At 27.2% G+C, this 26,812-nt stretch overlaps 1 protein-coding gene across 1 annotated transcript; it reads left to right on the forward strand.

Moving 5' to 3' along the window:
• The first annotated feature begins 11,243 nt into the window (after positions 1-11,243).
• LOC100197207 (phosphonoacetaldehyde hydrolase) lies at positions 11,244-17,884 on the forward strand. Its single transcript, XM_065812555.1, has 4 exons — positions 11,244-11,551; positions 11,624-11,949; positions 16,651-16,992; positions 17,096-17,884. Exons 1-4 carry the CDS (start codon positions 11,407-11,409, stop codon positions 17,282-17,284), a joined length of 1,002 nt encoding a protein of 333 aa, XP_065668627.1. The 5' UTR covers positions 11,244-11,406; the 3' UTR covers positions 17,285-17,884.
• Positions 17,885-26,812: the final 8,928 nt, after the last annotated feature.

Below are 26,812 nucleotides of genomic sequence, written 5' to 3' on the forward strand. Positions count from 1 at the left end.
TATATACTAAAACTAAATCTAAATAGATCATAATATTATCTAAAATTAACAATAAATTTTTTAATAAAAACAACAGAAATCTTGGTTTAAGATTTAAGATTTATGACGAAACTAATAATATTATAGATATTGTATTGAATCCTTTGTAAGTGTAGCTGCACAATTCCTTGCACGCAACGCTCTAATATCTTTGCAGAACACTCAAAAACTACTTTGCTTTTTCTATTAATTTACAACGATGCCATTATAAAAAGCAAACTATTTTAAAATGGAGATTGTAATGCTATATATAAATGCTTTGCGTGAATAGCTCGATAAGCCGCAAGCGTAGGTTTTTCAAAGTAAGTTGGCCCAACGTAGAGCCAATGTGATGAAAATCTACGTCGAGTTACATTGCGTTGGCACTACGTTGGGCCAACGTTAGTCATCCAATCCAACGTTAACCCAACGTTGGGCCAATTAAGCATGTGTTAGCTGGGGAAGAGTATGATATCGCATTTATCCAGCTAAAACTACTCATCTATTGCAACCATTATATGTTGCTTTTTTTGCTCGCTTCATTATTAGAGGTTGATACTTACTGATTGGAAGTCACATGACGGAAGGAAACAAAAAACTACAAAAACTTTTCAACATCTTTTGTCTCAGTTAAAGGAAAAAATGTCACAAGATAAAGACAAGAAAAGATAGTTAAACAAGCTCATCTAATTGATAGTGGGGACGGTTTTTTTATTTGTTTAATAAAGATGATAAGGATTTTTTTTGGTTGTTATATACCTTGTTTTTATTATGATATTCGTTTGATTTTGTTTTATTAACTGGAATTATATAAGTATAATTATATAGAAAGTATTTGTAAAAAAACTTCATAATGACGAAATTTAATATCATTCTTTGTTTATTTATTTAAAAATATCGATATTTTGATGAAAAACAATTCATACAGTTCTACGTTTCCAAATTGCCCCGATGTCGGGGTTATTTGGAAAAGCGGCAAAAAATGACTTTATTCCTTAATTATAAAGTAAAATTTGTCAAATCTTGAACAAAAGTGTTGCTTGAGCTTATTTCTATCCAAATTAACTGCTTTAGTGACTGTAATTTACTATAAAATAAGTTATCATAACTTATAATTATATTTCTTTCCCAATAGCCCCGATTTACAGTGCTGTATATATATTTACTATGAAAAATGCGGACTCAATACGAAATTGTCATTGGTAAGAGTGTTGCTTTAAATAAAAAGTTACTTGTATGAAGATCCATTTTTTACGGAAATAATTTTATCAAAACACTATGGAATCTATGTTACTTTTATTAATAGGTAAACACAGTTTTCAAAAAATAAGAAAAAAATTATTATTATTTACCGATAATAAAATTTGAGGGGTTATACCTCAAAAAATTTATGTGCAAAATTAAGGTTAATATAAAACATAAAATGCAATTGCAGATGTTAAGATAGCAAACTAATAAAGTTTTTAAAAATTTCATTCTGGGATTGAAAAACATTTATATGTTTGAGTTCCACGATATGAATGTTTTGCTGAGTTGTGTTATTTTTTTAGAAATATGTTTCAAACATGTTTTTTTTTTTGTTATTTTTTTAGAAACATGCTTCAAACACGTTTGGCTGTGTTATTTTTTTTTGAAATATTTACCAAACATGTTTTTGCTGTGATTCTAAAAAGTATGTATGCATTACATAGATATTTAATTAAATACAACAATTAAAAAAAACCCTAAAATTTCATTAAGTGTAAAAGTTCGTTCAGATTCCTTACTAACGCGCTAAAAGTAGGTTGTTATTAAATCCAAACATAGTTTCGGATTTAACAACGCTATACACTCGAGCATGTTTAATATTTATTTATAATGATACTGATACTAGCAATAAAATTTTTATTGAAAGGTTATCAATGCTTATCATAGATAGGCTGTCAATATTATTAAAACCTGGTGATATCAACAGAAATTCAAGTAACATTAATAAAATACAAAAATATTTGAGCTTGCTGAAGATGTTCTTAAATAAATTTTAACTTGTCTTGCCCAATAAATGATTCTTTTAAAGAAATTAATCTCCTGTAATGAACCAATGTTGAGTATTTTTTCTTCAATCAAAATCAATCAAAAGTTTCCATTTCTTTTTGTGTGAGAACCATTCAATGTTAATTAAATATGCTTATGAGTTATCACATCGAGTTTACAGATAAAGCATAATATGCTGTGAGCTCGCATTGAACCCTGAATCTCTTGTTTCTAAAACAAACGCTCTAACGGCTGCGTAACGGCCGCTAAAATTGAAATATCTTTATTTTAAAAATTTTGTTATAATAAAGATACAAAAAAATTTTTTCAAATTACTTTGTAGCTTCATTACAACATTTAAGTTTTCTATATAATTAAAGTTTTGCTTTGCCACATTTAATGTTGGATTAATCCCCATTTTGTAAAGTAAGCAAATGATGCAATTTCGTAAAGTAAGTAAAAAGTTTTTAGCCTTTGTTATCTTTGTTTTTCTTTCCAAAGAAAAGGGAAAACTTTGATATAAAAGCCAAAATTTAACTAGGACTAAAATTAATCTTCCTTTGGGGTAGAAAAATATTGGTTTTACTCTTCCATTATGTTAAATGTAAATTAGTGAGTAGCATTATGGAAATCTGTTTTTTACGCGTTCATAGTTCCACATTTACATGACCATGCAAGTGTTGAACTATGAACTCGCAAAAAATGGCTGGATTATAGAGACAGAAATCTTTTTTTTTAATTTAGGTTCTAAAACTTAGACTGGAACTCTTTATAAAAAGGGTTCTTTCAGCTCATGATATTACCATGATAAATCAAAATTAAACTAAAACAATCTACAACGAGAGAAAAGTTGTAGATTGTTTCAGTTTTTTCAAATTTTCTAAAAGACATAAAAAAAAAATAAAAAATACGCACACACAAATCTCAATACAACTAGAAAAAACAAAACAAATTTTTATCACAATAATATTTAAAATGTTTGTGTATAAGAATCACAATGTTTATGTGTATCTTGCGTATTACCCCAAGGTTCTCGATGATAAGACTTATTTAGTCTTAACAAGTCTTTCATAATATATTCGACTAGTGCTTCCTAAATTTAAAACTATTTTATTTTATTTATTTATTTGTTCATCCTTTTTAACAGAGTGTTATTTTTTCTGTTCTTTTGTTAGATGTATTTTAGCAGTATTTGGTTAAATATAATCATTTGTAGCGGAAATATATTTTGCTTATATTATGATGTGAAAAAAATTGTAGTTGTGAAAATATATAAAAAAATTAAAAAATAAAAATAAAAAAAATACACCCGTTATATAAAAATTGTTTCGAAAAGTTTTTTTCAAAATTGTTTTTATATATACCTTATATATACCTCAAGTTCGCAAAAGACCGTAAAAATTAAAATCTAAAATTTTCACGTTTAAAAGTTTATACAAGTTAAAACAAACTATAAATTTTTATTTTTCACTTCAAAAACAACTACCGTTTAAGAAAATAGTCAGGTGTATAGAAAAAGTTCTGATTCCAGTTGCTTTCCACCTATCAACTTCAAGCAATGGTTGTGGACTTCATGCAAAACCACTAGGTTTGTAACTTTAAAAATTGGTTAGTTTTACAGATATCTGTAAAATATGTGCTTACAACAGCCTAGTTTTAGAACCTTTACATAAATGATTTAAGACCCTTTACACATATGATTCAAAACCCTTTAAATAAATGATTCAAGACCCAGCATGTTTAAAAATGATCTTGCTGAAGCGTCAAAGAGAAAAACCCTAACCTTAACAGGAAATCTACTCAAGATACCCTAACCTTAACACTTAATAACTTATTTATTATTTTAGCTCGAATGACTCTGAATTAAGCAATTCTAGAAAAAAAATCAATTAAAAACATATCTGGTGTCTATCGTTTACTTTCACCAATGCATAATCCTACAATAAAAATCTTTCCGCCTATAATTTTCCAAAAAAATCAAATAAATCTAAGTATTAGAGGACTTACATTAGGGTAGTCGATCAAATTAGATGATTTTTTTAATACAGACCCTGTGTTTTTATTCTTTCAGGTAAGATACCTTCATACTTTCTTCGATGATGAAGACGTGGCAATTTTTGATGAAGTTTTGTTAAGATGTCTTAAAAACATCTTAAAATGGTTGCAGTTCAACAAAAGGCGTCTTAAATACGCCTTCAACTCAATTAAAAGGTCTAAATGAGATAAAGTGTGTGAGAGACGTTTTGAAGGTGTCTTCTGTTTGGTGAATACATTTAATCACTAATAAAGTATTTGAAAATATTGTTTGAGATAACTAAGTTCGATAACTAATATTTGAAGGCAAGAAAGGTGTTTGGACAATCAAAATACAAAAGGTAAAACAAATTTTATTCCAGAGAAATGGTGCGCAATATAGTGCGAAATATAAAATTGAATAAATTTTATTTTGTAATACGGTTCCTTAACAAAATTATAATTTCAGATATACTTTCTTATAGATTTTAAAATAAATAAATCTTTAAAAGCTTATGCGCATAAATCATTTTCCCACATTTAATTGAAGAATAAAACATTAAATACATTTGAACCTGTCATTTCGAAAAGGACATAAGCCCAAAACTTTTAACAGTTAGTTTATAAGTTTGAATTAAAAATTTCTGTATGATTTATGTTTTTTTTAAAAAAATAAAAAATACATAAGGTATACACGTTCTTTATTTATCTACTTCTATGTTTAATTTCTTTAGCAACCTAGACATTATTTTAATAAAAATCATATTTTTGTTGATTTTGAAAAGTTTTAGTAAATGGACTTGTGCCCTTTTCGAAATGACAAGTTCATTTAGTTTGTAGACATTGTCTCATTTCCATAAAAAATAATGTAATAAAACTCATAACCCTATTACCTTAGTAAAAACTTTCACAACCTAAAAGAAGTAAATTATCTATCAATAATAATAAGTGAATAATCAAGTTTCTACCTTAGATTGAAAGATTGAAAATTGAAGATAATTGGTCAACATAATTTGTCACAGCTAAAAATAAATCATTTTCTAAAGTGTGTCTTGTGTCAATATTTGTCTAATTTTTTCTAATTTCAATATTTGTCTAATTTTTTCTATTGCGAATCTGGAATACCTTGTTTTATGAGGTGAAAATGGAATTAAAATGAAATAAATAATAAAAAAATAAAATACTTTGTTTCTTTAATTGTTTATGAATCCTCGGAAAAAACTATTTTTAACTTAAATTTGGTTCTAATAAGCACGATAATTAGTAAAACTAATTATCGTGCTTATTAGAACCAAATTTACTACCTTTTGCTCTTTTTATTAAGGGAACTTGAATTTATAATAAAATAATGCCCTCAATACAAAAACAAATATCTAGCCTCAATATAAAATATTATAGATAAGACTTAATTATAATATTAACAGATATACTTGAATGAACTAGAAAATTCCTCTAACAACATAACTAATTAACCGCAAGGAAGTTGTTCGCACTGGTTTAAGAATTTTATTTCCAAATCAATGAGCAAAAATCTTTTAATATCACAAAAACGTCATCAATATAATGTATCTGTAACCAAACAACTTTTTAAAATTTGAAACGAAACTGTAAAAAAATCCTCAACTCATTCATTTCGATGGAGCCGAAAACCTAAGCTTTAAACATTACTTACTACTTAGGATCAAGAATTGTGGAAAACAATTTCATTAAATAAAATGTGAGAGATTTTAGATCGTACGTTACATGCCACTACATTGTATTTTTATACAAATGAGTGGCCAAAAATAATTGTGGAGAAAAATATTTTAAATATTAAATCATTTAAAGAAAACGTTTATTAATTTATTCAGTTAAAACAACTGAAAGGCTCTACGTTTTCGGACAAATTTTAGACATAACCATTATTTAAAAACGTATTTATTGTTGTTGATTTGTATTTTTTATTATTAATCACAGGCTGGCGACGCCGGGGAGGAGGGGGCAGAGGATCGTGCCTTCCCCAACTTTTTTCTAAAGGACCTTTTATTTTTCCCTTTTTTTAAAATAGAAATTTCACGATAAAGAGGAACTGACAAACGTGCCCCCCCCTCCCACCATTACCACCATTTTGAAAACCGTATCGTTGACCCTGAATCATATAACTCGTCGAACCATATAATTTGTAACCAAAATTAGCTAAGCAAAATTAATTATATAATTTAGTTAGAACAAGTTATTTGTAATGGTAACCTTTTATCTCCACATATCTAACCAGAAAACTGAGAAGCTGAACATAAATACCAGCAGGTACACAAGTGTATTTTTTAAGGGTTTTAAATTTGTTTTGATTTTAAAAATAATTTCTTTTCGAAAATTACATTAGAAGCTCAATAAAAAACACTTTGTTCTGCAAATTATACAAACACTCTGTTTTTCAAAATACCGTTAAAAAAAGCGCTAAAGTAATAACTTCACTAGTAATATGAAAACAAACTTTATAATATTATTACATTTATTTCACAGATCGACGTTTTTAGCTTTTAAATATTCTTTTTTAGCATCTAGTAAGTTTTTTTTTTATTTCATCTTCTAAGTTGAAAGGTTTTATTGGTTCCAATGATTTTAAATCTGACGATTATAGTTGTGATTGCTTTATTGATTTCCAATTGTTCACTTCGTAAATTCATTTTTTTTGGAAGCTTGAGCACTATTTTATTCATTCAGCTATTGATAGGATTGGACGCAGTTAAAGACAATTTTGAATTTTGCTTGTTTGGAATATTTGCAATTATATAATACAGAAAGTCATTTCGTTATTCTTTTTTATGTAATTATATCCTACTTCTGCTAAACTTTAGCAGAAAAGGAGTATGTAATCTTTATGCAAGAATTTTTTGAACTCTTAACGACATTAACTCTTAACAACTCTTAACGGCATTTTATACCGTTAATACAAATCCTATATCGATAATATATTGCTTTGCAGCAGCTGATTCCATATAAAATATTTTTGAAAAATTTAATAAGTTTCTTATTGATCCCTAATGCTTCGCTCAGTTCATTTGGACCAGATAATGCTTTTGTGCAAATACTTCTAGTTGTTGATGTTTCTGCTCCACTGACTGCGATATAAAAACTCTAAAAAATTTTCTTTTGAATTTTAACTGCTGAATTAATTTTTTTGCTGTAAAATTGTTTAATACTATCTGAATATAATACATGAAGTATGTAAACGGCACTTTAGAAATTTTATTCAAGCATGTAAAAGTAATATTTCATAGATAAATGTTCCTTTTTTTTAGTGTAAAACCACTTAGAAAGTTCTCCAAACACGTTATTGCAGTTGGTGTAGCCCTGCAAATAACTTCTGAATAATAAAGATATTCTATTTTAGGTGCTTATGGATTTGGTTATAACTTAAGTTTATGTCAATTAATATTGCAGGGGCCGCATGGTCATAACCTAATAAACTTTTTACCTCTAAACAATAAATTTTCATATTCAGTTTTGTCTAAAATACAAATATCCCCTCCTTTGTCGGCCTCTTTTATGGTAATTTTGAGATTAAACATAAGGGAGTTTAGTGCGTGAATAAGTTTAGTAGTTAAACTTTTTTTATCTTTCTGTAGTTGTGAGAAAAAAAGTGCGGTTATATCACATTCTACCAAGTTAAGATAACTTAAATAGTTTTGTTTTTTGACATAGGGGGAGACTAATTTGATTTTTTATGAAATAGATACCTTGTTATCTCTTCGATCTCAAAATAGAGTTGTTGGAGAGGGGTTGTTTTAAATCTTTTAAAAGCCGTTATGTGAATATTAAGGGACGTATTTGTAATTGAAGGAACAAAATTTAATTCTAAACTTATACTAGTATAAACAAAATATTTGGTTTTAAAGTAATTATAAGTACAACATAATAATATAATACATACACATACACACACCACTTTGCAGTATAGGTAATAAAGTTAAATATTTCCATAATACAAATACTGATAATATGGAAGAGTGAAAGATTCTTCAGCTTAATTTTAAAAAGATACAAAGAAATAGGTAGATCAATATTATAATTTAATATTTATAGAGATTCTAGTCTTATAAGGAATTCCAAGATTTTTGGAAACTTTAGTACCAACATAATCAATATGATGCTTCCATGCGATGTTCTCGTCAAGGAATACACATAAAAATTTTGTGATGCAATCTCTTTTTATTTTAATTTAGTCGATAAAAATATCAGGGTAATGCTGAGGGTAAATAAAGTTTTTTAGTTACCGAATGAAAAAGAATCTGCTTTGTTTTGTTAATATATCATGTAAGTTTATTGCATTTGAAACATTTACATTGAAACATTAATATTTTAATAAATTAGTATCATTAGATAAAAATAAATTAGTATCATCCGCAAACGTAATACTTAAAAGATTTAAAGCTTTATGCAAATCAATAATGTAAATTAAAAAAAGAAGTGGACCTAAAACTTATTCTTGCGGAACACTACATGAAATATCTAAAGGGTTTGTTTAATAAAAAGTACAAAGATGGTGGGATTAATCTACCTTAATTTCACTATCATTGCCCTTGTAGAAAATATACAAGAATTTTATGCAAATCTAAAAAAATAATAGACATATTGAAACTAAAAAGTGTTAAGTACGTTTGTGCTTTTGAAACAAAGTTAGCCAGTATTTATTTTGGAATGGAAACAACAGCATCAACTTACCACTTGTGTATAGCTAGCAACAGCATCAACTTACCTTTTGTGTATAGCTAACAACAGCATTAGCTTACTTCTTGTGTATAGCTAGCAACAGCACCAACTTACTTCTTGTGTATAGCAAAGAATAATTATTAAAACTTTAAATTTGAAAGTGAATTAAAACACTTATAATGATCAGATCATCCGCTCGTAATTATAAAAATGCTTACAGAAATACAACTAAACAAGTAAGTTGAATGCAAACTGATCTTTGAAAGTCCTAAAATTCATGGTGGGGAACTTAAGGGAGGTCAGCGTTCAAAACTTTTTGATATCACAGATGTTTTGTAAGATGTGATCTTTGTCACTAAAGATGATGTATCTTTCACTGAATAATGATGAATATCTTACTTTCATACTACAAACGTTTAAATGTTTGAGAGAAGTTAAAGTTAGTTGTTTAGGAATAACTTTAAAAGGCTTTTTCCTCAAATTAAGAATATCACCTGAAGAACAAGAATATCACCTAAAGAATACGCTTTAGTAAAATATGCCGAAGAATTTTTAAAAATAATATCAAATAATTATCCAAACAACGGGCTAACCTTTAGGATAGAACCGGCCTTTGAATCTGTTTATTATAGATTTGATCACTTCTAGGAAAATATTACAAGATACCCAGTTGTAATAAAAATTATTCTTAAAACTTTCTTTAACCTTTATTGTTCTTTATTGTTAAATAGGACTCTCGCCATACTTTATTTTTTAAAAAATCTTTTTGAATAAGTATATATTAATTTTAATTGGACTAATTAAGTATAGTAATATTTTGTGGAAGATTTGGAATTTAAAACCTTATTATAAACTTGTTATATAAAATATTAAAAACCACAAATAAGAAATTAAATTTTTTTTTTTTTTAATTTGTAAATGAGTTATCGAAGCCAATCCTATTCAAATTCTGAGGATTTTTTTCGTTTCATATTTTAAAAAAGCAAAATTTATCGACGGATTTTAAACATGCCGCCGAAAAATTTGTTATTCAAAAGCTGCGACCATTGAAAGTTAATTGCTGGAGGTTAATTGGAAAATCACAAACTATAAATATTAGTAACTTTTTAACGAAAAAAGATTTTTTTTTTTTTAATGTTGTCTTTAACTAAAAAAGATTTTATTTCGTAAATCGTTTTAAAGTCGTTTACTTTAGACCTAGTTTAAGATCATAGGGAAAAAAATCGATTATTTTAATTGAAACCACAATTAGGAGAAGTGGACCCTAATTTTAAGTTTAATTTTGTTCCCAAGCTCCAATTTTTTCTTAGATATTTATTAAAAAATTTCAAGCACGATATTAGTATTAAAATATTTCAAGCACGCACCATTATTGAAAGTTATCTATTTTGAATACTAAAAATTCTGGACCTGCTTGTTTAACCCGCTTTTATTTTTTTAGACGTCGAAAATGCATTGAAAACGATGTATTTTATTTTTTTTTGGTTTAAATTATCTCCATTAGAGTGTACGGCTGAACAATTGATCAACTTATTGGTTGAAAATCCTGAGCTTTTTCAAAATTCATAAAAATTCTTTGTCTGCATGAGATTTCAGTTTGCGAGTAAAAAACTCGTGTTAAAAATTAAAATGTAAAACTCATAAAATTGTCATCTGGTCACTTGGCTGGGGCAAGATGACTTATTATGCGTTCTCTGCCTCCAATTTTGTAACATTTAAAAACTACCAAATACTCTAACTAAAGTAATACAAAATAAGCACGAGTCGCAAAAAAATTCCTAAAAATGTTACACCCGAAGGATCCATTGGTAATAACCGAAACCGAGGTACTTTTTTTTAAAACACAAAAATTTAACTTATGCGTATAAAATTACGTTAACAATATTTAAAAACATCAATTGGTATTTTAAAATACAATATATATAAATACAGTTTCGTTTTCACCCATTTTTAAAATTTTTGTTGAGTTGTTATATGTAAAGCCATCTTGCCCCATTTGCCATCTTGTTCTTTTTTCCTCTAAATATGTTATTTCTCCCCAAGAAAACTATAAATTGCTTCCTTACCAACTTAATGAAATCCACTATAAAACAGAAATTACAGTCAAGCACAATCTGATTAAAATGAGAATTTTAATAATAACAATTTTATTTTATGAATAAAATTGATTCGTTATTCTAAATTAATTTATCTGGTTCAATTTGAAAAATTTTCGAAGGTATTCTTTTTACATGAGCATTCGAATTAAAGAAAAAAAAGAATTCTTTATTTCTTAACTTTAGTTCTGGAGTTTTTTTAACATTTCAAAATTTCTCTTAATTTTAGTTTTAAATATATATCGTAAATATATCATAAAACTACGTTATGTAACTAATTGCATGTGACTTTACAAACTCATGACCTTTGTATGTAAACTAAAAAAAGGATGTTTACAAACGCTTCAAAGTTTTAGAAAATGGCTACAAAAATAAAAAAAATTCCTTCAGTTACGCACGCCAGTTTTTACGTTTATTTAGAGAGATTAAAGGACGCTAGTTAAAGACGTCATTAACATTTTAAGTTGAATAGAAAGTTGAAATAAAAGCTTGAGACAGCTGTAAATTTTAAATTTCTTTATATAAAGAGTAGTTTTATTTAAAATTGATTTTTTTTTTTTCACATTTAAAAAAAATGGCACATTCTTTCGCTGCTCAACGAGTTTTTCGACATTATGTCAATTTACTTTCAAAAAGATATATTAACAATGCAATTGCAGCTAGTGAAGTAGTTTTAGCAAAAAGTGACACTTTAGCAAGGCCACTGCATAGACAGCAAGGTAAGCGAATCTTTTAATTACTTGTTTGAAAAATAAATATATTCTTGAAAAAATTTTTGAATATTTATTTAGGTGATATTTTAACTAATTCTCGTACTGAGTTTCGTACCATACATCGGTATCAAGGGAAAATAAAAGGAGTAGTTCTCGATTGGTCCGGCACAGTTATTGATTGTGGAGTTTACGCTCCGGCTGTTGTTTTTGTCGAGGTTTTTCAAAATCAGGGTGTTCCAATAACTATTGAAGAAGCAAGGCAGCCTATGGGAATGCATAAAAGAGTTCATATACAGAAGATTACAGAAATTGAAGCTGTAAGAAAACGATGGTTTCAAAAATTTGGACGATTTCCAAATAATGATGATGTTGAAAAAATGTTTCAAGACTTCGTACCTTTACAGGTATTTATAATTATAGATACTATAATTTTATTTTTGCACTTTTGCATGTCTTATTACAGCTTTTTTTTTTTTTTAAAAAAAAGGTTTATTACATGTTATATTTTAAAAGAGTAATTAATTTTAGTTACAAATAATTTTAATTAAGGGATAAGGGACAGACAGTTTCATAGTATTATCTCTTAGCGGGGGCTTCAAGCTTTGTATAGCCATAATTTTTGAACGCTAAGAGATTTTATGAAATTTAAAATTTATCGATGAGTATAGATTTTGGTGAGAACAGTAAAAAAAATATGTTATTAACTTATTGCTCTTACGTTTGGGGCAGGAGGAGGAGGGGGTAAAAATTTTGGTTTTTTTTTTCCCCAGGCTCCTAATAAATCTTAAAATATCTTAGTTTTTAAAAAACCTTCTAAAAAGACCTAAATTCTCCTAAAATATACTTGAATTTGAAAAACACTTCTAAAATATCTAAATTTAAACTTGTTTTTTGAACTTTAAGTTTTCTTTCGAACATTCAACTTTAACTTCAAGTTTTTTTGTTGAAATTTTTGAATAGTATTTTTAATTCTTTGAATAATATTTTTAATTCCGTGTTATCCCTATAATCTCCTAAAAAAACCTTTAAAATCTCCTAAATTCTTCAAATTTTTTAACTCAAAAAAAGTGCGGCCACCATATATAAGTAGAAACATACAAATGTTTGGAGTTTTATGTAAGTTAGCGATCTCAAAGACCGAATAATGCATATTTCAACCCTGCATCCATAATTTACACATTGCTTAATAAATAAACAAGCAAGATAAAAAGTTTCCTCTCGTTTATTTTTTAGTAGTCCTTAATTAAACCAAAAATTAAAATAGCGCAAAAAATTTAATGAAAATCGCCGCGCTAAAGTATAAATTATATCCTATTCAACGGATTTAAGGTCAGTTTCCACTTATCCTTTATTTTTTAAAGAGAAAAGAGAAAAATAATCACATAAACATAAAAACCACATAAACAGAAAAACAATCACATAAACATTTGCTTCAAATTGTTTTAAGTAAAATAAAAAAGTCCTTAAGTACTTCTGCACAATTAAAAAAGTAAAAATCTTAAAATTTTCATTTTTTTAATTTTAATTGCTTTAAGATCAAAATTAATCACACAATCTTAATTTGTCATCGAAATTTGGAAAAAAAAAAAAAAAAAAATAGAAAATTGAGGTTATTTCAATTTATCTTAATGTTGGTATAGATTTCACTCTTAGCAACGCTCTTAGCAACCATGTTATGGAATTATAACACCTCTATTGCCAGTTATTTCTAGTGCAATTCCACCCCAATTTGTTTTCAAGTATTCTTTATGCAGTTTGCATAACTGAAAAAAAAAATTTTTTTTAGGAATTAAGTCAAGACTCTCGTTAGAACAATGCCTGCATGACCAAACGCAAAATGTGAATGAGTGTTTAAATGGAATTATTTAGACACGCTGTCCAAAATCTACTTATTGTAGCAGAAAAGTCGGGGAGACCGGGGCTAGTTGGCTCGGTTTTAACTCTATGAGCTCTGTAGCCCTAACAGTACATTTTTATAAAAATTTTAAAGTGTAAGCTTAAAGAGTATGGATTAGGGTATCTTATAAAATTTGCATTCATTTACAAAAAAAAATTCTTGGGGCCTTTCCGGGCCCTCAAAAAAAAAAAAAATTTGCGCCAACTTACCCCACCACGGGTTATGTTGCCGCAAACTATAAAAATGATTATATAAAATATTAGATTATATAGTCCGTATAAAAGCCAAACAGTAGCCCACCTTTTATCTGTGGAAAAAAAAACTAAAAAAAAATTTTTTTTAATTTTTTTGTAAGAATAAATATTTTCAATATTGTTAAAAATTAAAAAAAAAAAAAGAAAAAAAAATTTATAAAAATTAATATTTTTTTCCATAGTAAATGCTATGAGCCAACTTTAAGTTGGCTCATAGCATTGACAAATGACATTGACAAATCTTGACAAATTTTTCACGGGGTAATACCCCGTGAAAAATTTGTCAACTTACCCCGAAAGCTTTTTTTTTAATAAACAGTCTATAGATCCTGAAAAACGGCAGCTTTGAAAAAATAGTCTGACTCGATATAGTAAACCAATTGTGACTGGAACTTTTACAATAATTTTTTTTTCATACGACTAAATATTTTCTTTGTAAAGTAAAAAGGAAGCGATGTTCTAAAAGTTATGTTTTTGTACAAAAAACGCATAAATCTCAATATCTCCCATGCGCATGCGCGAATCCTGACAATACTACATTGAATGATGAAATGGTCAATAAGGAAGTTTCTGAGTAATTTTTGTCACTTTCTGATGAAAGGCTCTAAAGATAAACGCAGTTTGTCAACTTACCCCTGCGGCTAACTAGCCCCGGTCTCCCCTACTTACAATTGGTGTGTGTTCTGCCATCATAAATTTCAATGATGATATTAATTATATTGAAAATGTTTTTGGCTGGTTTAATATTCCACAAAAAAATTTTCTGAAAAAAAAAACCATTAAAAAGTGGCCATAATAAAACTTTAAATTATTGTAAATAGTCATCTAATATTTTAATTCATTGTAAATAGTCATCCAATATTTTAAACCATTGTAAATAGTCATCTAATATTTTAATTCATTGTAAATAGTCATCCAATATTTTAAATCATTGTAAATAGTCATCTAATATTTTAAAAACGCAGAGAAAAGTAAAAAGGTGTAAGAAAAGAGTTTATATTCAAAAAAAAGACATCAAAGAAACACAAACCCTATAATTCTGGATCCCATTGAGTTAGTTCTGGTTTTTACTTAAACAAGACTAGAGTAAACGGGAAAGGGGATGGGTAAACTGCTCTCCTTGTGATTTTTTTAAAATCAAACTATAGAATAATTAAAATGAAACAAATAGATAAATATACAGCCCAAATACTAAGTGACCTGACTTATTTATAAATGTATTCAATGTAATATCAAGTATAAAGGTACTCAATGACAGGACTGATTTCAGTCTTTTGCAAGCTTTCCATGACTACATGCGAGTAACTCCAAACGAAGTCTTTGTTTTATCATTTTTATACAAAAAAATTTTCGAAGCAATGAGGTAAATGGATTTATTATACCTCCAAAAGTATATTTGTTTATAAAATTGGTATATTATTTTAATTAGAGGAGTATAGATTTATATTTCTCTGAGTATTTATGTATTAGCACTAATGTATTGTTGTATTCGATGTTATATTATAATGTTTACTTCATCATATCTCAGCGTTTGTATACAATAACGTTTAAGATATTTATTAAGTATATCTTGATTTTTTTTGTTTACGATAATCAAATTGCATTTTACAAGACACAATTTACATAAAATTTATTTAAAACAATTTAACTATTTCCATGCTTACAATATGACTTAAAGGTGATATGAAAATGAATAAATTGCACAATTAAAGTATCCAATTTCCAATTATGCCGGATGTTTTATATTTCTTTTTATAGTGTTAACGTGTTTATAAAGTGGAAACAAGTGTTAGCACAAGTCTCCAACTACAAACATTCTTTGAACTTGTTTTATATATTTAGTATGACTGCTAAAAATTTTATATCAACTGATATCGAAACTACGAAATATAAAAATATGACCTGAAAATATCGGAATGACTGAAAATTGAAAACAAAATTTTTTTTAAATTAGTGCAATATTTTGCGCTTTACTTGTTTACTAAATTTTTGTTTGTTTACTTATCAATTTTTAATAAATTTCTTTTAACAAAATGTTCAATATTATTAGTTCGTGTCGCTATTCATTTGAAATAATCTAATTTTTATTAAAAGTTATTTTTCTCGCAGACAAAAATCAGTATATTCGCGGATGTTTCATTATACTTGCCGTATCCGGTATATTTGGCAAGATAATATAATTCATACCCGGTATATCTAAAAATGAATGCCATCTAGCCGGACAAGGAAAAAAACAAACGTATTCGTTACATCTTAAGTATATCGGTAAAAAATAATTGCCGTTAATGATAATAATAAATATTAGTCTCTCTATTTAAGATTATTTTGCAACAACAAATACTATATTATTCTTGGATTTTTCAATAACCTAAAAACAAAGTCTAAGTATTAATTCTAAATACTTTAGCTTTGAATAATAAAGTAAATAATTTGATAATGTTATACTATTCTTCCCAGCTCATACAAATGCATAGAGAGCTCTTGCCTCAAGTTGGATCTCTTCCCACTTTATAGAATTTCTATAAACTTTTGAAACATATGGGCTATAGAAATTTTATAAAATTCTGTAGAATTTCTATAGAATCTCTGTTAATTTCTATAGAAATTTCTATAGAACTTTTTTTCTACTTTTTTTCTATAGAAAAAAAGGTTTTATAGCAATTTCTATAGAAATTAATAGATATTCTATAGAAATTCTATAAAAATACTATAGGCCATATGTTTCAAAAGTTTACAGAAATTCTATAGAACTTTTTTACCTGGGCAGTGTCATAATTTTTTTTTAATTGGTTTATTTGGCCGTTAAAGAATGTTTACTATGCATACAAGTTGTATACATAGTGAACTTTCTTTAACAAGGTTGCTTAAAGTTTCAATAAACATAAATAATTGTTTTATAACAGTTTTTTTTTATGTTTATGATGTTGTATAAAAAATTTTTATGATACAATTAGCTTGCTTGTCTTGGAAATTATGCTGAAATGATAGACGGAGCAGTAGATACCGTTAAATACATGCAAAAAAGTATGAAACTAAAAGTTGGTTCCTCAACTGGTTTTACAATGGCTATGGTTGATGTTTTAAAAGAATACGCCTCAAGAGCTGGTTATAATCCGGACGCTATTGTAGCAGCAGATGAAGTACCTCAAGCTCGTCCATTTCCTTACATGGTGTGGATGAACTGTATACGCATGGATGTAAGTCCTATTCAAGCAGTGGTCAAAGTGGATGATACGGCAGACGGCGTTCGAGAGGGAGTTTTAGCTGGTTGTTGGAGTGTAGGTCTTGCAAGAACGGTATACAAATTAATTTATATTTATTTATGAAACGTGTTTTATAACTGTATTTTTTATTTTGAGTTTTTTATAAAGTTTACAGTTTAAAACTATTTTATTAAAGGGAAACTATGTGGCATTGAATCAAAAAGAAATTAATGAATTAAGCAAAGAAGATTATGAAAGACTTTTAAAAAAATCGTATGAAATACTTTCTAATGCCGGTGCTCATTATGTAATTGATACAATAAACGACTTGCCAGTTGTTATTGATGACATCAATCGCAGATTAGCTTCGGGAGAACAGCCGTAGGTCAGAAGTAAATTAAAACGATAAAAACCATTACTGAATTATAAATTGTTTGTTGGAGTGTCATCTGCTGGTTTCTTGTCGGTACAGTATACTTGATTATCTGGTATTTTTGATAGGATTAGCAGGAGATTTCAGATTTTTTTTTGTGCAAAATATGACAAATATAAAAATTCTTTTTATATATTTATAAAATTTTAAACAACTGTATTATTTCTTTTCTGGTAATTGATTTTCAGACTGAATTTATAAAAAATGAGCAGAACATATTTTTGGACAATCCTTATAAAATAATATTCTACTGTAAACAAAAAAACAAAAACATTTTACTTAATTCTATGAAATTAAATTACAAAAAGTTGCTGAAGTTTTAGTTTAAAAATGTCCTAAATCGCGTTTGATATTATTTTTCTGTCTCTATATAAAAATATTGTAAAACTTTCAAACTAATTTAAATCATTACAATTACGTCTTTATAGTTGATAAAGATTTTTTTGTTAGTAAATTTTGTAGATAATTTGTTAAATATGACATTTTATTAATTGTATTTAAGATTTTATTAGAATAGTTTTATAAGATTTCAAAAAAGTTATATCATAGAAAGATTATTTTAAAAGTTTTATCGCGGTTTCAGAAGTTTTAATTGCGGCTTTATTAAAAGATTAAAATTTTGTATTTTAAATGTTAAAATTTTAACTTTATTTCACCGTTTTTAATTTTTTATTAAATTTAGTTTATTTAAAGTTATTGCAGTGGGGCAGAAATGTCTCCCCAAGTTTAAAAAAAAGAAAATAACTTTTTAAAAAGATTCTTTTTCTAAATAAATCTAATTGTCGAAATTCCTTTTTAGGTTTTTAGGTTGTATTGACAGTATTGCTATTTACAGCTCTTCTTGTAAATTTAATTCCACAATATCTGATTCTTCAGTTGAGCTTGAAAAATTCATGTTTAGTTCTACTCCACTAAACATTTGTTTATTGATCCTTTCCAATATTTTATAAGCCAAAGTAACGGCAGCATTTTTCGACGAGTATTTGAAGTTTTCGTTTGATTATGAAAATTTTTACACAAAAATTAGTCAAAGAAATACTATCTTATCCTATAATGTTTTAATATCGAATTTAATGCAGTTGTTCCTGCTGCTGCCGTAACTCATTCGTGCATGTTTGCACAGAACTCATGGCAGCCATTACACCCGAGCTAATAGTGAAAAAGAGGCGCAAATATCTTACTTATGTAAACTTCAAATTATGTAATGTTAAAACATATATTAAGTTTTACAGTTTTACTTTAAAACTGCATGACGGCAAAATCTCTTTAATTTTGATTAATAGCATTTATTTGCCGTTTTATAAAGTCTTTTGTTTATTAAATAGTGTTAATACATTTATCGAAATTAGGCCTTAGTGGCCGAAGTAATTAGCTTGCAGCATTTGAAATGTGAAACAGCAAGTAAAATGCCATGGTTCAAATCTTTGCGCTTCCACTTTTTTTTTTTTTTAATCTTTTTTGATTTTTTAAAATAGAAAATAAAACATTTTTTAAGCTCTACCCAGCGGGCGCAGAACGTCCGCAGGGTAGAGCTTCAAAAATCTTTTCCAATTTTCTGAAATATAAAATAAAACATTTTAAAGTCTGCGTGTTTAACACAGATGAAAGAGACAACTTTTTTAAAAACACTATATAGAAACTTAGTAAAAGAAAAAATTTATTATTCTGAACCTTTTTTTTAAATAGAAGTTTACAATTTTACAATAATAAGTTATAATGTATTGAATAATAATCGTTAACTCAAAACAAAGATTTGACCGATTTTTATTTTCTACCATTTACTAAAAATTATTGAAATAAAACGTCTATATAAAGAATAAGCATAGAAAGGATCGGTGTGAAATAGACTTACCATGATTACCATGACAATGATCAGTATTATAAAGAGTCATGGCAAGTTCATTATTTCACATATTTTTAATTCTAATTCCAAATGTTTTTAAATTTTTTATACCAATTGTAATTAATCAGCTTATTTCAAGCGGGTATTCTAAATATTATTTAGAATACCCGCTTCGGGTACTAATATCCAAACCGCTGTTAAATAGCGGTTCAAAGAACGAGTACAGAAGCGTTTAAAATTTTTTAAAGTTAATTTTGTCATATATTGTTTTTTTTATTCATAACTTTAAAAGGTAAATAATATTTATAGTGTTTCTACCGCTTACTAAAAAATATTGAAGTATGGACTAAGTATAGAAATGGTCGGTGTAGAATAGACTTACCAAGACCAGTATTTTACGGATCCAAACTGGTAGTAATAACTAATCACTTCATTGATTTGTTATTACTACCGGTATGGTAGTAATGACAAATCAATGAAGTGATTTGTTATTACTACCGGCTTACTTTATCTGTAGCTTTCGAAAACATTCGAAAGTTACAGATAAAGTAAGCCGGTAGTAATAACAAATTGTTGTTTGTCTTACTTTATCTGTAACTTTCGAAAACATTCGAAAGTTACAGATAAAGTAAGACAAACAACACAATTTAATTAACTTATCACAATAACAACTAATTTATAATAAGTATAGCACTAGTAAAAACTATTTTGTCTTTTAGATGTTGTTTTGTCTTATCTTAAATAAAAATACTAAATTGTTTAGTCTTTTCACGAAATGTGTATTAAAAAAATTAACAGTCGGCAAAACTGTAATTTTTAAAATAACCGGTTATTTGAACAAAAATATCCGAATATTGAATAGCAAAAAAATTAGTCGAATATAACCGGTTATCGAGTAATCGGTTATCAAGTTTGGATGTTCTAAACGTTAGCAAAAGTAATTAAAGAAAAAAAAAAGAAAAGAAAAGATCTAAAACAAAAAACCCCATAAAATTTGATTTCCAAGTTGTTACTGGCGTCAATATAAACTTATATAGCTTATATTTTTCTGTTACCTTCACTGATATCTCGGCCACACGATTTAAAACAAGTTTTTAAGCTAGTTCGAAATAAGGTATATGAAGCATAGCCACGAAAAAAATGACTCAACTTTGAGAGCTTTAAATTAACTAAAAATAATACAAAAAAGTAAACTTTCTAAATATAAACAAAGCTTAGAACCACTTTTCATAAAAAAATAAACAAACGTTTTCCTGAGAGATTATTATTAAAAATAATGTCAAAAGAACAACTCAACTGTGAACAAATTTTGCACATTTACTTAGAAAGTACTGTATCATCATCTAGAACATTATCTAAACTAGGCAAAGTCAGTCTGTTTCTTAGGTTCTCAAATATTATAAGGAATCTTTATCCATCAATTCCTAGAAAGAAAGGGTTTGAGAATAAAAAGTTGGTCTCGGAAATTCGTCGTTCATAATTGCAGACTCTAGAAATATTGACTACGAAAGAGCAAAAGATACAGTAGATCTTATTCTTTTGTGCAAAAAGTCAAGAGTTTTTAAAGTATTCACTCTTATTGCAAGATAAAATATTCAAACCGTACTGAATAGCAGCAAAAATGTATCAAAACAAGCGCAAGAAAACTGTAAGACAATATTGTGACAAATTTCGATGGCTGTCTAACTCTTGATGATAAAACTTATGTCAAATTAGACTTTCGACAAATAATAAATAAATAATAAATCTGGTCACAGATTTTATGCTGGCATTAAGCTTGGAGATGTCAGCAATAAATATAAATATACAAAACTGGATAAGTTTAGCAGAAAATGTATGATTTGGCAAGCAGTTTTTAGCTTTGGCAAAAAATGCGAGTCATTTGTAACCTCAAAGTCAATGAATGCCAAACTCTACAAAAAAGGGTACCTTGAAAAACGTCCTCCACCTTTTATAAAATCTCATATTGTTCCTATAAGAGTTTGGCCTTATTTAGCAAGCTGTCACTATGCTGAAGCAACATTAAATTGACATTAAAAAAATTTTGGGGCTGTAAGTTTAAGTTAAATAAGACAAGGTAAAGTTTCCGATAGCACTGTATACATACAAAATTTGTAGCAATCCAGTACATTTTTTCCAAAAAAATAATATCAATTTTCTGAAAAAATATACGCAAGAGGAGGGTGAGGTGATTGTAGTGAAAAACTATCCAGGAAAATAGAACTTAAACCGCTATTTCTTCGTTATTAACAATATGAATTTTTATAATATTTTATAATATTTATAATGGAATGACAGGAACAAATAGAAAATAATATTCTTATCATTTTTCACGTTTATATTTTACAGCTAATATCAATAAAAGAACCAAACAAATATAAAAGAATAAAACAAATATAAAAGAACAAAACAAGTATAAAATAACTAAAATAATTAGATAGATCTCAAAGAAGTTTAAACATATTTAAAAATACAGATAATTAGATAACACCAATTTTAGTATGATAACTATATTAATTAGTTAAAAAGTTTCAAAAGTTTCAAAAGTTATAACTTTTTTTAAATAACTATTTTAACCATACATTTCTTAGATAGTTAAGTAATTCCGCAATGGTTGAGTAAGCTAATTTAGACCTACAGTGACCCTACTTAGTGAAACTTGCACGGGGTCAACGTGAACTCGTTAAGGTGGGCACACTAGGAAAAAAAAACATAAAAAAATAAAAATTGAGTATATATATACTTTTTAAATGGCATTTTATACTCTTTCCAATGATCTATTATTTGAGAGGTCTTTTGAAGTATAAAGATGAAAAATTTGGATTTTAGAATAAAAGTTTGTATTATTTTTCTTTGTATTTAAGTTTTTAAATAGCATTTTCTGCGAAATATGATTTTCATGCAATTTTAAGTTTTTCAAATCTCATATTTTCATGAATATTAAACTTTATGACTTGAAATTTTATGGAAACATTCTTCAAACATATACCTAAAAACTGAGCGGAAAGAAATTAATGACTCATTATTTAATTTTTCTTATTTCAATTTTGTATTTGGGTAGAGGGTTTCAAAGTGTATTTTTTTACGTTGGCCGCCATTATGAGTTTTTAAGCCTGCCTATAGTTTTTTTTTTGCTCATTTTCTTTATATATATGTAATATATCATTGTACTAAATTTCATATTATATGCATAAGTTTTTTTTAAATTATTGTGTCCCAAGTTTTTCCTAATTTTGCTCATAAAACTGTAAAAAAATACAGACTCAGCCTTAAAAAATGCCCATTTTGTTATAAAATTATACTTTTTAAACTCGTACTAATTTCTAGTATTGAAAAATTGATATTAGAACGATTCGCTATCACCATAAAAGAAAATAGCTTTTTTCTAGGGGTACCACCTTAAACAGCGTATATCAACATACGAGCGTATGTCAACTGCAACGTTAGCACAACGCAATCAACTTTATATTAACAGTTATCTAACTTATGACAACTTAAGTACCAACTTCAGTCATGACACTATTGTTTTTAAATAAATTTTTATCTCATTTAAAATGGTACAGAATGTATTTTCAAAAGGAAGACATTTGTTCGTAGATAAACAATAAAATTTTTAGGTTGTATATTTTTTTCAAATATATTAAATTCATTTTATTTGTTTTACAGAAAAAAAAAAAAAAATTTTTTTTCTAAACAATAAAAACAAAAAGAAATTTACGGCCAAAAAAGAAATAACGTAGTATACGGTATTGTGAAAAAGTTAAAAACCACTAAAAAAAAAATATATATATTTTTATCAAATAAAATTAATTTTTATTCTAAATATAGTAAAATATTCTTTTTTTTTCAAACATATTAAATAGAACACGAGATAAAAAGATGTTTTTTTTTGAAAATTAATTAATAGAGCCTATAAAAATAAGGATTAAATATTATGTGTTAATTTTTTAAAATATTTTTTGTGAGAAAAAGTTAAGAACCACAAAGAATTTTTTGTGCTAAATGCAGCGAATACGTCTTTTTTAAATTTATTTTTACCTTTTTTGTTTAAATATTCCAATAATGACCTGAGTCGTTACCAAAAAACCAATAAAAGTATTAAAAAAAAAGTATTTAGTTTCAAATAAAAAAAAATTCTTTTCTTTTGAAAAAATGAGCAGAAAAGCTATTACCTATGACGATCGTGTAAAAGTGGTGCATTTTCACCAGGAAGGTAAAACCGCTCTGGAAATTGGAAAAATAATAAAGCGATCACATAGTTCGGTGCTAACAATCATCAACAAGATTCAAAGAGACGAAATCTTACGTTGGTCACCATCGTTCTGGAAGACCGCGTTTGACGACACTTAATGATGATCGCCTTTTAATCAGGTTGGCAAAGAAAAATCGAACTATGCCGTCGCATGAATTAAGAAGGAAATGGAAGCTTTCAAATGGATGTCAAAAGCATCGGCATCACTTGAGCGTAGAAAACTAATAGCTAACAATATGTTATGGAAAAAAGCTGTTCTAAAATCATGACATACTAAACAACATATAAAAAAGCGAATCGAATTTTGCCAAAGCGTCAAAGAATGGTCTAAAGAAAAATGGAGGATGGTAATGTTCAGTGATAAGATGAATATCGAGGTTGAAAACCGAAAAGACCCAAATTATAATTCGCAGGCAGTCTTCAGAAAAATATATAATCTCGATTGTATCGTTCAAAGAACAAAACAAGATAACGGGTCGGTTGAAATATGATGCTGCATGACATATTATGGTTTCGGTATGTTTAAATTATTTGACGGTCGACTCAACTCTATTTATTACGTCGATATTTTAAATAACAACTTGTTACCACCAATTGATGCACTTGAGCAAAGCGTTCCGTTCATTTTTCAGCAAGACAATGCGCCATGTCACAGGGCTAAAATTGTCTCTAAACAGTTCGAAAGCAAAAATATTGAGCATCTAACTTGGCCACCAAATAGCCCAGATTTAAATTGCATTGAAAATCTTGTACTTGGCTTGATAAAGAGATTGCCAAGAAAGCACCAAGGAGCCTTGAGGAGTTGCGCAATATTTTACCAGCAATACTTGGAAATGTTCCCAAACATATTTTAGAGAATTTAATAGACTCGATGCCGAATCGTATAAATGAGTGCTTAAAAATTCATTATAGAATTACGCGGTATTACGTAAAAATTTCCGTTTTTTGTTCTGTGGTTCTTAACTTTTCACAATTATATTAAATAAAACTTACCTATAAAACTTTAAATACATTTTTTTAAATTTGTTTAAAAGTTTTTGTCATTATTATTATTTTTTATTTTGTTTGTCTATTTTCTAAAATTTATTATTAATATTTTTTTATCAGAAAAATATATTCGACTAAATAAAAATTTAAAAATAAAAATAAATCATGATTTATTTTTTGGTCTTAAATTTTTTACAATACTGTAGTTAGATAAACTGCCAAAAAATAGGTTGTTTACCCTATACGGATAAAGCTAATTTCCTTTTACAATTAGTTTTGTTTTAAAGAATTGTTTTGAATTAAATAAAAGAAAGCGATAATTTTAATCTCTTAAAAAATTATCAAGTATTAAGCAAATCTTAAATTTAATTCTCATTCGACGCAAATGTTACGTCATTTAAGAATTTTAATGAACAAAAACAAATTCAAGATAAAAAAAATAGTAATCCGGATAACTTTTCCAAACGAAAAGAAAACCAAAGCTGTTTAGGGTCAAGTGATTGCAGACTAGTCAATTTTTATAAAATACAATTTATACTGTTTTACATATAGGTTAAGAAGGTTGTCTAGCGCTGTATGAATAAATTTTTAAATATTAACTTTTTTGGAACCAACTTTGTGTTTTCTTTGGCTGTTAAGCATTAAAAATTGTTATGCCAAATTAAAAGCATGTAATTTATCCATTTCTCGACAATTATGATCAAATTTATAAAATAGAATAAAATCTTCTGATTTTAGTTTTAAAGATTTTAAGCTAAAAAATATTTAAAAAAATAAATTAGTGTAACATAGTTAAAACATTAAATAAATAGAACAAAACCATTTTCATATCAGACAAATATGTAAATAGGAGCTTTTAACTTTTTGTTTTTTTTTCAAACAAAACTTGAGTTTTAGTAACTCTCAAAAGAAAAATTTCCGTTATGCTTAAAAAGTTATCTAAATTATGCACAAATCACGTGACAAAAAAGGATAACAATAAATCAGTGGTTCCCAACCCTGTGCCCGCGGGTACCATGGCGCCCGCGGAACGACTTGTTTGAATTGGCGAAAATTTTCACTGTTGAATAGTGAAAAAGTTTTCACTATTCAACAGTGAAAATTTTTTTCATAAATATTGATTTAAAATGTTAAATACTTTTATTTATTTGTTAGAGTTTTAATTTCTTTCAATGTCTAGGTTTACTAAATACGTTCATGTTTGCAATTGTGTATGTTCGAGTGGTTCCTGTACTGACTGTACTTGTCACACCTTGTCTAGTTGAGAGCCTGACGCTAACCTCGAACGGGGAGTGATATTCGCATACCAGTTCTTGTACACACAGAAAACCTGTAGTACAAGTAGCCACAAGCTCGTACCGTCCTGATTAAAAATAGGTGGTGCCCGCTACCCTACCGATTCTTTAGAATGTGCTCTAGAGCACAAAAAGGTTGGGAACCCCTGCAATAAACAAACACAACTTTTTTTTACATATAAACTATTAGTTATTTTGTTGAAACTTCTTATATTTTCTCAATTTTAAAAATTTCTTACAATAAAATTTATTTAAAGAAGATCTCTAGTATGTTGAATATTTAATTTATGCTTCTTTTAATCATTTCCATAACTTCATTTAATGTGAAAACAGTTCTAATTAGACTAGAGTTTGTTAATTATTACCTCATGTTTTTTTCAACCTTTTTGTCTTCAATGGGAGAAAATCTATTGTTATTTTTAACATTTTAAATATGTTTTAAAAATTTTTACTTCAAATGTTTTTGATTAACTTTTTGTTTTACAGCAATAACTATCAATTTGATTAATCAGATTTACTTCTGTTTATTTGTTTTTTGGAGGAGGGGGGTGGGAGGGGGGGCACATATTCTTAATGAAATCAGCGTTTTAAAAGCATATTTGAAAATTCGTTTGTGTTTATGAAGACATGACGTCTAAAGTAAACTATTTTTTAATCCAAACGTTAATCTGCATACTTAATCCTTATAATCCAAACGTTTTATTGTTTTCATATTGTTAAATTATTGTTTTGTTTTGTTTTTATTTCATTAAATTCTTATGTTTTCAAATTCAAAGTTTTGTCATATTTATTTTCTTATATATTTTAAAAATAAAAAAGTTAACGAAAACATGTTTCATTAATTAAAGTTTAATATTTATATACTTACGTGTATGATATTCAATACGTATATAATATAAAATTTTTTATAATAATATTTCAATAATATTTTTATTTTTATTTTTTTACAATGTTTTCAATATAATTTTTTTTATGTTTTCAAAAATTTTTATTTTATTTTTATTTTATAAATTTCTTTTTCAAAAGTGATATTATAAGACACCTAGATAATATGAGTCCCTCTAATACATCTCCATTAGGGTGACACAAAATAGGGTCGAAAA

Source organism: Hydra vulgaris, chromosome 12 (genome assembly GCF_038396675.1).
Source record: "Hydra vulgaris chromosome 12, alternate assembly HydraT2T_AEP".
NCBI lineage: Eukaryota > Metazoa > Cnidaria > Hydrozoa > Anthoathecata > Hydridae > Hydra > Hydra vulgaris.

Coding starts and splice junctions, on each gene's coding strand:
- LOC100197207 (XM_065812555.1), top strand. CDS start 11,407: ATGGCACATTCTTTCGCTGCTCAACGAGTTTTTCGACATTATGTCAAT. Junction 11,950..16,650: donor AAGACTTCGTACCTTTACAG/GTATTTATAATT, acceptor TGATACAATTAG/CTTGCTTGTCTTGGAAATTA. Junction 16,993..17,095: donor GTGTAGGTCTTGCAAGAACG/GTATACAAATTA, acceptor ATTTTATTAAAG/GGAAACTATGTGGCATTGAA.